We start from the raw sequence: 14435 nt of genomic DNA on the forward strand, positions 1-14435 counted from the left end.
GGCCCTGTGGCACAGCAGTTAAATGTGCGCGCTCTGCTTTGGCGGCCGGAGGGTTCACAGGTTTGGATCCTGGACGTGCACCGACGCACTGCTTGTCAAGCCATGCCGTGGCAGTGTCCCATATAAAGTAGAGGATGATGGGCACGGATGTTAGCCCAGGGCCAATCTTCCCTAGCAAAAAGAAGAGGATTGGCATCAGATGTTAGTTCAGGGCTGATCTTCCTCACAAAAAAAAAAAAAGAAAGAAAGAAAAGGAGAAAAAATAAGGATATTTATCTATTTTGTTTCTTTCTAGACTTAGTGATATTAGGGAGAATTATATTTGGCCAAATAAGAAGTTTTCCCTCTAGGATTTGGAGTGAGGTAAGAAATATAGCCCTACTATTCTTTACTACTCTCTAGAATCTTTTTCACTCCTCAGTAACCAGGTTTTGAAAGGTTTTACTTAGGTCAATGTTTTTTAAACTTGGATGCAGCTATAGAGCTTTAAAAAATCCTGACATTCAGGCTGTACCCTAGACCAATTAGATTAGAATCTCTGGAGAAGAAACCTAAATATTACTCTAAAAAGCTCCCAAGATGGTTTCAATGCTTGAGACCCCAGCTTGAGAACCACAGGCTTTGGTGGCTGTAGGTGATTTTTTAAAAACTCTTTTTGCTCATTTTGTGATATGCTTCAGGAGAGAGATTCTATGGTAAAATTTTAATCTGCCATCTTCCTAATCACTTCTTAGGAAATTGAAAACTTCTCAATAACTATTTGCTAATTGCTTATCTGTCTTTTTCATATATGATACAGTTCTCTGAAATCCACTTCTGCCTTTCCCTCACTCAATACTTAGCTATTTATCATGGAAAAAAAACACTTCTCATTCCATTTGTGGGTCATAGAACAATCTTCATTTTGAATAAAAATAATAGTACAAATGCTATAGTTATATCCATTTTTAGGAAAATCATAAATTCACTTATTCAACAGACATTTGATGGATCAAAAGTCATGATTCTTCTCTTCAACACCTCAAGAGTGTGTGTATATGTGTGTCTGCACACACAAGTGTATATTGGGAAAAAGAGAAATCAGAGGGCCTTGGGAGAGGCATAGGTTAAACATGTGGGTAGGAAAAGAGGATCCAGCGAAGGTGACTTAGAGAATTCAGAGAAATAGGAGAGCAACTGGAATGCAAGCTTCAGGAGAGTAGAAAGCATGTCTAAATTGTTCATTTTGTACCTTTAGTGCCTAAAACGGCAGCTAGCACGCTGGGTAATTGATATATATTTGTGAAATGAATGAATGAAAGAGAAGTACACTGTCACAGCTGCCAAGAGAAGAGTGACAGGTCATATGCTACAGAGTCATCCTTGAATTGATTATAGAAGCTATTGTATTTGGTCACTGGGAAATCATGGAAGGGATCTCATATTTGCAAGAAGGGGAGGTAATGAAAAAGGGGAGGCAGTTTACATGGATTCCTTTCTCCAAAAGTTGGCAATAAAGACAATAGAAAGTAATGGGGACAGTAGTAAGTAATAAGTCAAGAAGGAAGCATGATGAAAGAATGTTTTTTTTTAATTGTAAAGACTTGAGTGTCAAGAGAAAGAAACCAATGGAAAGGAAGTGATTAAAGTGGAGTGTACCCCATTCGCCCATCACCACTCCATTAAAATTCATTGCATACTCAGCAATGTTCTTATAGAACTGTATTAACATGTTAACTATACAGAGGCAGAAAAAGATTAAGCAGAGAGAAAGCAGGGCTTATTTTAAAAACAAAACTGGAGAATTTATCAAAGATTTAATATACACACTTTATTATGTACATTATCACATTAGCAATATTTCCCATGCAACCCTTGAGTATGGAACCCTTTTTTTTTCAAGAGCATCTTAAGGGACTAGTGTTGCATATAACACGCTTTGAAAATATGCTTTAAAGTAAAAATTTTTTCAGAATGTCTATATCTAACGTCTTTTTGTTTGACATAAGCACTAGTAAAAAAATAAGCCTTTTTTGTTGTTGTTTAATTGCCAGTACCATTTTCTGTTATGTTCTATTGCAAATATGCAACCCTTGATTTTCATTTATAATTTAAATAGGATTTAAGGGAAAGGATTTAAGTCTCATACTTTTGAGAGTCAGAACTGGACTGGAACACTGTTCCACCACTTATTAGCTGAGGAATCTCAATCTTGCACAACTTACTGAACCTACTGATGGACTGAGCTCCCTAACTCTACTGTATCAGCACAGACAACAATCAACTGTGCAGTAAATAGGGCGGTGAAATAGGAGTGTAGTTAAAAAGACTAATTTTCACAAATCTCTGGAGAGGATTATAACATAAACATGTAGACAGAGCTAAAAAACATGCAGTCAATTGAAATGCCTAGGAAAAACAAAGAGAAAAAAGAAAAGAAACCCAGAGTGATTTGTGGGGGAGAGAAGTGTCACAGACTGTGCTTTACCCTTGAAGATCACGCAAGAGTATGAGGTATGGGGTAGACAATAAACGATGATTAGTTAATTAATTTGGTCTGGCTCACAGAGCAACCTAAACTTTGATGGAAAACAGACATTTCTCCTCCTTTTTGCTGTTTCCTATTAAAATATCAAGTTGCTTTGTAAAATACATTTTAAAAATGATTAAGCTAAGCCTCTGACCAGCAAGCAAACTTACCAAGGACTAAGTGAAAGGGTTTAGGGTCATACCTAGTTTTATCTCACATGAAATGGATGCAACACAGTTTATGGTGCTTCTCAGTCATAAGGAACAAAAATAAGACAATATTATCAAATGTAGTGGTTAAAAGCGTGGGTTTTAAAACTGGGTTTGGACTCAGGAGCCATATGATTTTTGAGAAGTAGCTCAATATCTCTGAGTACCAGGCTCTTCATTTGTATAGTGGGCATAGAAGTACAAGCCATTAGGGTTGTTTTGAAGATGATGATAGTGTGTAAAGCACTTAGCACAGTGTTTGACTATCAAATCTGTATCTCCACATCCCTCAAAGTTAACTTTCATTGAATGGTAGCTATTATTATTAATATTATAATACTGTTGACATCATAAGCATATGGCTTTTGGACTCAATCAGATCTGGGTTCAAATCCTGGCTCTGCCACTATTTGGTTGTGTGACCTCAGAAAGTTTCTTAACTTCGATGAGCTTCATCTTCATAGTTAAAATGAGTATAATAAAACCTACATCTTTGGTGATGGTGAAGGTTAAATGAGAGAATGTAAGGCATATCTAACACATGGCAGGCACTCAGCAGATGCTAGTTCCCTTTTTACCGCTTTCCCTAGAGAATAATGCCCAAATTTTTACCATAGAATACAAGTTCCTTCATAGTCTGACCCCTAGCTCTTTTTCCAGCCTCAGCTCCTAACATCTTCCCTCTACATTCTCCTTCCTCCTTTCTTCCTCCTCTCCTTTCCCTAACTCCCCTGTCCCCCACCTCATAAGCTTCCACTCTTAGAACTGGGATTATGTTCTTTAAGGAAATAGCCCCTTTTCAGATTCTAACCAAGGGATGACAAAGAAAGCCCCACATCTGACCTTGACAATTAAGTCAAGTCAAAAGCTCTCTTATATCAAGGCTCTTAGTCACCTCCGAGAGGGCTTGATCTCTTGCAACATAAGACACTGTCAACCTTTTCTCTTCTTGAAAAATTTCATTTCTTTGGCTTTAAACACACACACACACACACACACACACACATGCTGTTTCTCATTCTTCTCTGGCCTCTTCTTTATCTCTTTTGTCAGTTTTTCATCTTGCATTACCTAACCTGTTAGTGGTTCCCCAGCACTAAGGATGGTGGGTGACTATGACAACCATAGGGTTGTCTTGAGCATTAAATGTAATAACACAGCTACAACTCAATTTTAGCTGGTTGTTGCCTTGAAGAAACTGAGCCTAGTGTTACCAATATTTTCTGATATTTTTTGAGAGGACCTAGATTTCCATGTGAAATATCCTGATTTTTAAGGTTGGCAATAAGTTTGAAAAGAAAGTGTATATGTTGAAAAACATGCCTGAATTCACTCTGTGGGCCATCAGTTTGCCACCTCTGCTCTAGGATATTTGGATAGCACTGCCAATGATTCTTGTGTGCATCTTGGGCCTTACAAGAACTACACCTGTAGACTCCCCTCGACTATATTCCAAGCGCCTGGCACAGAGTCCGGGACATAGCCGGCACACGATAAATATACATTGAATGAATGAGTTGCACAGACATCTCCTTTTATGGTTGAATTTATTCACTGTTATTCAATCTAATGGTTGGCAAAACTTTTTGGTTTCATTCTTAGATTAGTTCCTCTTAAGAGTCTGCTATTGGTGTTTCCCAGCTGTTAAATGTTGCTATTCTTAGTACTTTGCTTTACGGTTTGTTTCAAAATATTCTGGATGCATCCTGCTTGTGTCAGACATGGTCATCACACTCCTTCAACTGCCTTGTCATCACTTTTGTTTTCTGGCATCACCCTTCCTACAACATAACATTCCCAGTGCAAGGAAAACAGTTTCGCTGTCTAAGGAATGATAGGACTAGTCCAGGATTGTGTCTTCCCCATCAGAGCATCTTCCTTAAACTGTACAGCATAATGAAGATGGTTGTTTCTAATACTTCATTCGTTCATTCAGAGGTAAGTCATTGAAAAAAAATCATTGAGAGCATACTTGTGTGCCTGGCACAAAGAAGGAAAGACAAATAAAATACAACCTTTAATTTCAAGGAGGTGACGGGCAAGTCACCAGATGATAATAGTGTAATATGTACTATGAAGAGAAGGAAACACACACAGGAGAGGAAGTATAGCCAACAAGTTAATAGCACTGGTTCTGGAGCAGACTTCCCAGGTTCCAAGCTTGGCTTCACTGCTTCCCAGCTGTTTGAACAAGTTATTTAACATCTTTGTGGCTTGGTTTTCCCACCTGTAAAATGAGGTATAGGGAACCTACCTCATAGGATTATGAAGATTTAAGTGAACTGATATGTGTAAAATGCTTAGAATAGTGTCTGGTATAAAGTAAGCACTCAGCAAATGTTATCTGTTGCCACTACAGAAGGTGCACTTAACCTTGTGTGTGTGACAGGTGCGTAGAGGTAGCTAGGTGAAGAGAAATAAAGTCAGGAAGATTTTCCTGAGGTAATTATTGATGTTAAGTCTTGAAGATTTATTTCCTCAACAAGTATTTATTGGGAATTTACTATGCACCATGCACTAGATGAACAAGTGTAAAGCAATAGGAGTTGGAACATACAGAATGAAAACTTTCCTAGGCAATGGGAACAGCAGGTACAGAGCCACCAAGATGTGAGAGGTCAAGGCAAGTTCTTGGAAGTGCAAATAGTTTAATGTGACAGAGAATAGGGTGAGAGTTGAAGAGGGACAAGAGATGAGAAGAGAAAGAAGTAGGGGCTAGGGTGTCAGATTGTAGGCAGCCTTATATATCATACTATGGCATTTGAAATTTATTCCATACACACAAGGAGCCAAAGAAAGTCTTAAGCAGGAAAGTGATATGATCAGATTTGTGTTCTTAAATCAAAAACCTTACACTATTACTAAACTATTACTAAAATCTTAAACTATTATTCTGGTGATAATATTAATCTGAGCAAACTCAATTTCCTTTAGGAAGTGAGACCTCCCTCAAAACTCCTTATAGGAGAGGGGTAGGATGTTTTTGATGCAAATCAAAACTAATGGATTTTGAAATAAAAGCACTTACAAATTAAGAAGTGAGAATGAGTTTTCTGTATGTGCAATATAAATAATACTTTGATTTGCAGAAGTATTTATTTCAAAAAGAAACACCTGATAATACATGGGGCTCTCTAAGTGAAATAACCAACTCTAGGTGGGCCCTTCTGGATCTATCTCATATCCTTTTTGTGTCTCATTCATTCATTTAACTAACAAAACATTTATTGTGCCAGACACTGCTCTAGGCACTTGGGATACAATGGTGAACAATAACAACAAAACAAAGATTTCTGCCCTCTGGAAGACAGAGTGTGACAGATAATAAATGTTAAACATAAGTAAATTACATGAAATACTAAAAGGAGATAAGTATTATTGAAATTTTAAAAAATGAAGCAGAGTAAGGAAAATTGGGATCATCCATTCATGATAGGAATCATAACAGCATGACTTCAACGTGAAAGGAACTGCAAAGCCCTCTGCAGTGTAAAATTCATGAGAAACTCTGTAGTGGGTGCAAAGTCCTGTCACTGCACATAGGTCTAAGCAGCAGAGTGTCACCCTGAAAAACTGTCTGTGCACATATATATGTATGTATGTATACTATACGTAATATATGAATATATATTAGCATGATTTATAAAGCCTGGGTAAGCCTACTTTAAACAATGTGATGTGGACTTAAAATGGGCTGGAACATTCTCTCCCCACTATTTCCACAATAAACAATTCGGGGTTTGGTGGTGGCGGTAGTGTGTGGGTGTGAGGGTGTGTGTATGTGAGCGTGTGTTTTGGACACTATCTCCTGCTTGGAACAGAGCTGGCCGGAGCCCTATTCTTCTACAACCTGTCCTGATAACAGCCTAACCCGGCAGGAACCTCGATCTTTTTTTTCTTACCACAAAGACAAACAAACCCCCTTCAACGATCTGGTATCATAGAGTGGCGTCCTTCATCACTAATCCGCCCTTTATGTAGTTCTGACTCCAAGGGAAGAATGCCACCTACCGAATCATCCGCACCAGTCAGCCAGTCCTGCAAAGTGCGGCAACACTCAGCTCAACCCGGGTCGGTTCCAAATCCCCTCCCTCTGATTATTCTTTGGCCTTAAAAAAATTTGCCACTATTTGGGCTGACAGGAAGTTATGCTCTCAGCGCACATATCTGATAAACATTTCCACATATTGTAGCCTTCTCAATAGCTAAGCCAAAATGCAGAGCCCTCTCTGCCTACATTTTCCTTAATTGCGCTTTCACGTTTGGAATGCCCTGTCTTTGCAGCCCGCAGACAGCGGAAACCGCTGGTGCAAATGGTGCAGGGGCTGCTGACCCGCGGCTGCAGAAGCCAACGAGGGTTCCCCAGACAGGCTAACATTCGGGATTGCACAAGAGGTCAGGCAATGCCACATGCTTCCAAATGTGTACAGCCGCGGCACTCGGCGACGGGCAGCTCCATCCCGAGGCCTCCTGGGTGGAGGTGGGGATGGGGGTGGGGGGACCCCTCTGCAGTCCACTGAAAGCGAGGCAGGAATCCCTGCAACTCTTCCATTCGGGCTGAGCTGGCCACAGCTGCGCCGATGGCCGCGCTGCAGCGGCGCCTTCACCCGCCGGCGCGGCGCGGGAAGGGATGGGCCGGGTGCGAGTGGGCTGGGCGGCGGGAAAGCGCGTGTCCGTGCACTAGAGGCCCCCGTTCGGGACACGGGCCGCTGAGCTCCTTCGGGCTGGACCCGCTCGGAGTCGCGGACTGAGAAGGTCAGTCGATGGCCTGCGCGCTAATATATATATATATATATATATATATATATATATATATATATATAGAAAGACGCCGGGCCGGCGCGCCGCAGGCCGGGGCCTCGGCAGGGAGGGCCGCGGCCGGAGGAGGGCGGCCGGGGGCGGACCCGGCGCGGGGCGGCCGGCGCGGAGGGGCGGGCCCGAGGTGGGGCGGGCCGCCGCGCGGACGGGCGGTCGCGGCTGTACTCGCCTCCAGCCCGCGGTGCCGAGCGCAGGCGACTGTACATGGCCCCGACGGGAGGCGCGCCCCCCGCACCCGGAGCCCCGCTCCCTGCCTGAGCGCGGCGGCCGCCTCGGCCCCGCGCGTCCTCGCCCCTCCGGCCGGCGTCCCGCGGACATGACCGTGTAGCCTCCTCCTGGGCTGGGATTTGCCTGCAAGCTTTCTTCATGGAAGCGATGTCCCCCCAGCAGGAGACTCTAGGGGGGCAGCCGGGGCGCTCCTCCTCCCTGACAGGAGTGCCTCGGATCGCTGGAGGCCCCGGCACCAAGAAGGTGAGGACGCTGAGCGGGGCCCCGCCGCCGCCGCCCCACTCTCAGCGCGCGCCCTCCGCGCCCGCCACCGCGGCGCGCGAGCCGGACGCCTCGGGGATTTAACGCTCCAGGCTCCCGGCCGGCTGCGTTAGTCCCAGGACATTCCCGCCTTCCCCGCCCTCACGCCTGGCGACGCTGCCTCTCCCAAGTCACCCCGACACCCCCGATTTCGCCTCCAGAGTCTTAATAGCTCTCGGAGCGGACCCCGCAGCCTCCCCTCAGTCTCCATCGGCCGCGGGATAGGCAGCCGGCTCCTCCCTCAGTTGGGGCGCTCGGGCCCGGATTGGGGCATCGCCTTTCCCGGGCCCCTCCGGGGGCTCGGCCCCTGGGTCCCCTCGAGGTCTCCCGGGCGCTCACCGCCCCTTGACGGGGTCAGCTCCGAGGTCGTCAGGGCCGGCGGCGTCCACCCGGGCGCGGCACCGGCGCTGAGGAAGGTAGGCGGCCGGGCTGCGGGCTCAGCCCCCTCACCTGGATATTCTCTGTGGTATTTGGGGGGCGAGGGGGGAGGGTTCCTGCGCCCCGCGCGGCGCTCCCGGAACGACACCGAGTCTCCGAGGTGGTGATCAGACTTGTAGGTATGCTCAGGATGCTAACGGTCGACACTATGGGGACCTATGGAGGTTTGGTTCGGCCTAGAACCTGGCTGGGTGGGGCCAGTGGGCTGCGGTGGAGGGTCGCGAGGGTGGAGGCGAGGGGCCTTCGCCCTGAGCTGGTTCTCCGGCCGTTGGGTCTCGGCGGGGCTGGAGAGGAGTCGGGGTGTCGGTGTGGGCGTGGGGCCCGCGCGCGTGTTCCCTGTCAAAGCTGCGAGGAGGGATGCGGGCAACAACTTGTAGCGCTCCGTTCCCATAAACACAGCCGCCGAGCGGCGTGCCGATTCCAATCGGGTCAGGTTTCTTTGGAACGGTTCCCTCAGCAAGTGCACGTGGCCGCGAGCTGCCGGCCTCCGCTGTTCCGCTCTCCGAGGAATTGATTTGGGTGTTTCTAGTCACGTCTGCTCTCGCTCCTCCCCTCCTCCCAAGACCTTCTGATATTTGGCCATTTTTGCTCTGTGTTCTGGTGGTGCCCTTCCTTCTTCTCTGGAAACAAATTGGGATTAGAGGGATCATCTAACTGTTCTTTAAGGACTATCTTAAGGCATTGCATTTATAGCATTAGAGCCTTAAGACGTTATGCAGGCTCCCTGACGGTCCCGATCTTACTGCCTTTCATGACACTTCCACCTGGGTTGGCTACAGGTCAGTTGAAGAGAGGTGAGATCGGTGTGCCGAGTATGGAAGTGTATGTGAGCTCCCAAAGACCTTGACCGACCGTGTCACGGAGCCATTTAGGAGTGTCCGTGATCTTGATGATGTATCGGCTGTAGTACCAGTCAGCCTTTGATGTATTGAGGCTGCAGTTTGTCCTTGTCGCTTTTGCCCTTCAGAGATGCAGGAATTTTGTGTGTGTGTGTAAATTTACCAGGTTAGTGCTATATATGAGAAGCTAAATGTTCAGTAACTGACATACATTTTAAAGCATTTTTTATTCTTGTAAACATAAGGAATTTGAAATAATCAAAGATTTATATTCCTGAACAGTTCTCTTCCTTTTTTACTAAGAGTAATTAAGCATACTGGCAAAGGGAGAAAGCATTAGAATAGCCTGGTCATTTATCAAGTAGTACTTGTCCGATAAATGGAAAGGTTGCTTTGCATCTTAAGCCATTGTACTTAAGATGATGTCCTTCATTATAAACCGTAATGAGTTGTCACATTACCAATTTAGTCTTTTCCTTTTCCTTTTTTTAAAGGAAATAAATTTTGCCAATCTTGTCTTTCTACAGCTTTTTACTCCTTTGGGGGCTGGAGTGAGGTTGAAAACTATTTTATTTTGCTTTTAATATTTTTTCCCAGAAAAGTGCATCTCTTCTTATTTTAAATCTTAGCAGTCATGTCTGTTTGATCTTGGACCTCCATATGAGCAGTAGAAAGTAATAATAAAAAAAATATTTCCAAAGTGTAGCTCATAGAATTATTACCATTTATACTCTTATGGACCACAGTCTTCATGTATCCCACATACTCAGATTGATCTCCTTTATGTTTTATCTTGCCTTTTTTGTGCTTGGTAGTCTTAGTGAGTCATGAGACTTATTTCTAAAAAAGTCTACTATGTGGTTGTAATGTTAATTACTGAGGCTTAGATTCGTGTTGTTTAAATTGCCAGTTACAATCAACATTTTAAAAAGTGAAATAGAAAAGAAAATATTAGCACATTAGTAAGGGTAAGGACTATTTTGTATGACTTCTTTTTGTCTATTTCATATATGTATGTGTATTTTGGGTAGTGATATAAAATGTGTTTCTTACTGAATCGTCAGAATTTTTAAAGACAAGTTTATTGGCTAGACCACTGTGTGGAGTCAGTTCACTTGGCTTTTAGTTCTAGTTCTATTACTATCTCAGTGATCTTGAGAAAATCACTTGTTTCAGCTTTGTCATTTGTAAAATGGAAATCAAAGAGATAATGCTGGAGAAAGTGCTTTGAAAAGTATATAGATGACAAGTACATCTTTTACTCTATGAAAATAAAGTGATCTTAAATAATAGAACTTAACGAACAAGCGAAAAAATAGCATCTTTCAGGCTAGTCATCCTGAGAGTCTGTTAATCTATTGGTACTGCCATGGCCCAGAATATAGTTCATATTCCTAGAAACTACTGTCAGTGAGGCAGTTTTGTACAGTGGGGTGAAATTTGGAGTGTAATGACCTAGGTTCAAGTCTCCATTGTGTTGGTACTAGCTTTCTGACCTAGGTAAGTTAATCTGTGTCTTCAGTTCCTTATTTGTAAAATGAAAATAACAATAGTAACTACCTCCTCAAGATTGTTGGGAAAATTAAATGTGAAATTGAGTGAATATTGACATATAATAAGCACTTAATAAATATTAATGTTAATCTTATTGTTTGTAATTTCCCCCATATCTGTAATTCATACTAATATATCCCAGTTGTTCAAGCCAAAAATCTAGGACTCATTTTCAACTCCTCTCATTTCCTTCAGTCTACAACAACCATCAGAAAGGCCAGTCGGCTGTCACTTCAAAACATGTCTTGAATTTCTCCACTTTGTCTGCCCTGCTGCCACTGTGGTCCAAGCCAAACCACCACCATCTCTCACTTGTACCTTTGCAGAAACTCCATAACTTGTCTAACATCTTTCTTGCTCTTCCCTGACCCAGTCTCCATTTAGCAGCACCAGAGTGATCTTTAAAAATGTAAATTGATCACGTTGTGCACCTGCTTAAAATCCTGTTGTAGCTTTCCATCACATTTAGAATAAAATTCAGACTCCTTTTCTTAGCCCTCTCTGCTTCTCCCACCCCATCTACCTTTTCCATCTTGTTTGTGTATTCTCCAGCCACATGGGCCTTCTTTTTCACACATCAAGTCATCATCAAATTCATTCCTATTCTGAGGCCTTGGTGTGGCTATTCCCTCTGCTTCTGCCACAGGTCTTTGCAGTGTTGACTCTTTCATATTGTTCAGATCTGAGGCCCTGCCAGAGGCCTATCCCGACTACCTAAGTGGAAGTTCCCCTCAATCATGCTCTGTACCTACTGTTTTATTTCCATCTTAGCATTCATCCTTGCCTGATATTTTCTTATTTACTTCTTTGTTATGTTACCTGAACCCTCACCAGATTGTGTGACCCATGGGAATAGGGACTTTATCTGTATTGTTCAAGGCTGCCTCCCCGGTGCCTAGGACAGTGCTATATATTAAATCAGTAAATATTAGTTGGGTTATGTACAGCAGTGAACAGACAGATATGGCCCCTGTGTTCAGAGCTCATGATTAAGAGCAGGGTCAGCAAACCTTTACTTAAAGGGCCAGATAGTAAATAATTTAGGTTTGTAGACCATATGGTTTCTGTTACAGCTATCTGTTCTACCATTGTAGCACTAAAGTAGCCTTAGATATATGTAATGAATGGGCATAGCTGTGTTCCAGTAAAACTTGATTTAAAAAAACAGGCGGCGGGTCCCTGGTGTATGGTGTGCTGCCCCTGGTCTAGAGCATCGCTTTGACTAGAACTTTCTGTGATGATGGAAATGCTCTTTATCTACAATGTCCAATTCAATAGCTACTAGCCACGTGTGGCTGTTGAGCACTTGAAATGTGGCTGGTACAACTCAGGAACTAAAAAATTTTAACAGCTTCGTTGAGGTATAATGTACACACAATAAACTGTACATATTTAAAGTATATAAATCGATAAGGTTTGTCATATGTGTACACCATCACCATAATCAAGATAATGAACATATTTATCATCCCCCAAAGTTTCCTCATGTCCCTTTCTAACCCCTTTGTTCCCTCACCATTCCTAGGCAACCACTGGTCTGCTTTCTATCACTATAGATTAATTTGCATTTTCAAGAATTTTATGTAAATGGAGTCATACTGTGTATTCTTTTGCCCAGCTTCTTTAATTCAATATATTTATTTTGAGATTCATCCATGTTTTTGCGTGTGTCCGTAGTTCATTTCATTGCTGAGTAGCATTCCGTCATGTGGATAAACCACAGTTTGTTTACCCATTCATCTGTTAATGGGTATTTGGGTTGTTTCCTGGTGTTGGCAATTACAAATAAAGTGGCTGTGAACATTTATGTGCAAGTCTTTGTATGGACTTATGCTTTTACTTTTTTTGGGTAAATACTTTGGTGTTAAATGGCTAGGTCATATTTTAGGTGTATGTTTAACTTTTTAAGAAACTGTCAAATTGTTGTTCAAAGTGGTTTTACATTCCTGCCAGTAGTGTGTAAGAGTCCAGTTTCCCCACATCTTCACCAACACTTAGTATCTGTTTTTTTGATTATAGCCATCCTAGAGGGTGTAAAGTAATACTCATTATGGTTTTGATTTGCATTTCCCTAGTGACTAATGATGTTGAGCATCTTTTCATGTACTTACTTATCATCCATATGTTATCTTTAGTGAAATGCCTATTCGAATATTTTGCCCAAATTTAGTTGGGTTGTTTGTTTTCTTATTATTGAGTTTTAAGAGTTATTTATATATTCTGGATTCAAGTCTTTTATCACATATGTGATTTACAAATGTTTTCTCACATTCTATGGCTTGTCACTTTATTCTTAGTGTCTTTCAAAGAACAGAGTTCTTAATTTTGATGAAATCCAATTTGTCATTTTTTTCTTTAATTTTACTTGATTATAATTTATTTGAATTTAAATTTAAATTGCCACATGTGTCTAGTGGGTACTGTATTGGATAGCACAGGTTGAGAGGAAGAGACAAAAACAATAATCATAACAAAAATTAGTGGTAATTACTGTTATTAAAGAAACAAACATGACACTGGTTTAGACAAATATGGATGTGGAGCTATACCACTGTGGTGTTAGGGTGTCAGGGAAGGCCTCTTTTAAGTGATGCTTAGCTCTTTTATGGGTGAAAAAAAATACTCTATAAAAAGGTTCTAAGAATTGGGAACAAATGTTAAAGGTCCTGAGGTAGAAAAGAGCATGATGTGTTTGAGGAGCTAGTTTGTAGATGCTGTATAAGACATCAGTCTATTTTATAACCACATTTATTATTTTAACCTCGAGTAGAATTACACAGCTCGTTCATCCACATTTAATTCGCTAGTCAGACGATTTGACTATTTCCAAAAATCAAAGATTTTCCATCACTGAGGCTCTTCAAAAGAATATACAATAGATTTGTACAGTAATTTCTAAAAATGTGGTTCTAAAATATAATAGCAGCATATAGATAATGCTTCTGGATAGAATTCTGGGTACTCCTTTGGACAGAACAGTTTTTATGAAATGAAATGGAAGCACATATTAGAATAATTTCAGTAAGGGATGATTTGTGTCATACTCAAGCACCTTGACCCTTTTGTTTCACGTACTAATTGAAAACTCTTTAAATAAGATGGGTGTTGGGATAGGGAAGAGAGACTTACAGACACGGAAAGTCAGTCAAAGCAAAAGAATTTTAAAATAGCTCCAACATGTTAAAATGTGGCAGCTGCTATTGTACACTTCATTCTGTCTTTTCTTTCTTCATTCTCTGGGTCCAAATCTGTTTGTAGTAGCTCATACACCCCCGAGAACTGACTTTGGCCATGTGTGTGTGTTGTGCTAGGGTTTGAATGAAACATCTTGGTGAGTAAGCTTTAGTTTTACTCTTTAATACTGAGAAAAATATTATGTTCACGGTTAAACTAGTATCCTACTGAGTCCTTTTCTGATGTTATTCACAAAGTGAGTTGCATAAATTCAGGTACATGAGATTGTTTTGGCTGAGAGGAGTCTGGAATTACCAAAAACTGAATTAGATTGATCAGAAATGGCCTCTGTTATCACTGGTGTGA

The 14435-nt window shown here is 42.0% G+C and overlaps 1 protein-coding gene across 1 annotated transcript in view; it reads left to right on the plus strand.

Annotated features, from left to right (window-relative positions):
- Nucleotides 1–7837: 7837 nt before the first annotated feature.
- Nucleotides 7838–14435, plus strand: part of ARHGAP20 (Rho GTPase activating protein 20) — a 112333-nt gene continuing 105735 nt past the window's right edge. Inside the window, exon 1 of the mRNA XM_058545254.1 lies at nucleotides 7838–8007. Within this exon, the coding sequence (XP_058401237.1) occupies nucleotides 7903–8007 (105 nt within the window). The 5' untranslated portion in view covers nucleotides 7838–7902. The remainder of the gene's footprint in view (nucleotides 8008–14435) is intronic.

This window comes from Diceros bicornis, chromosome 7, assembly GCF_020826845.1.
Source record: "Diceros bicornis minor isolate mBicDic1 chromosome 7, mDicBic1.mat.cur, whole genome shotgun sequence".
NCBI classification, from domain to species: domain Eukaryota; kingdom Metazoa; phylum Chordata; class Mammalia; order Perissodactyla; family Rhinocerotidae; genus Diceros; species Diceros bicornis.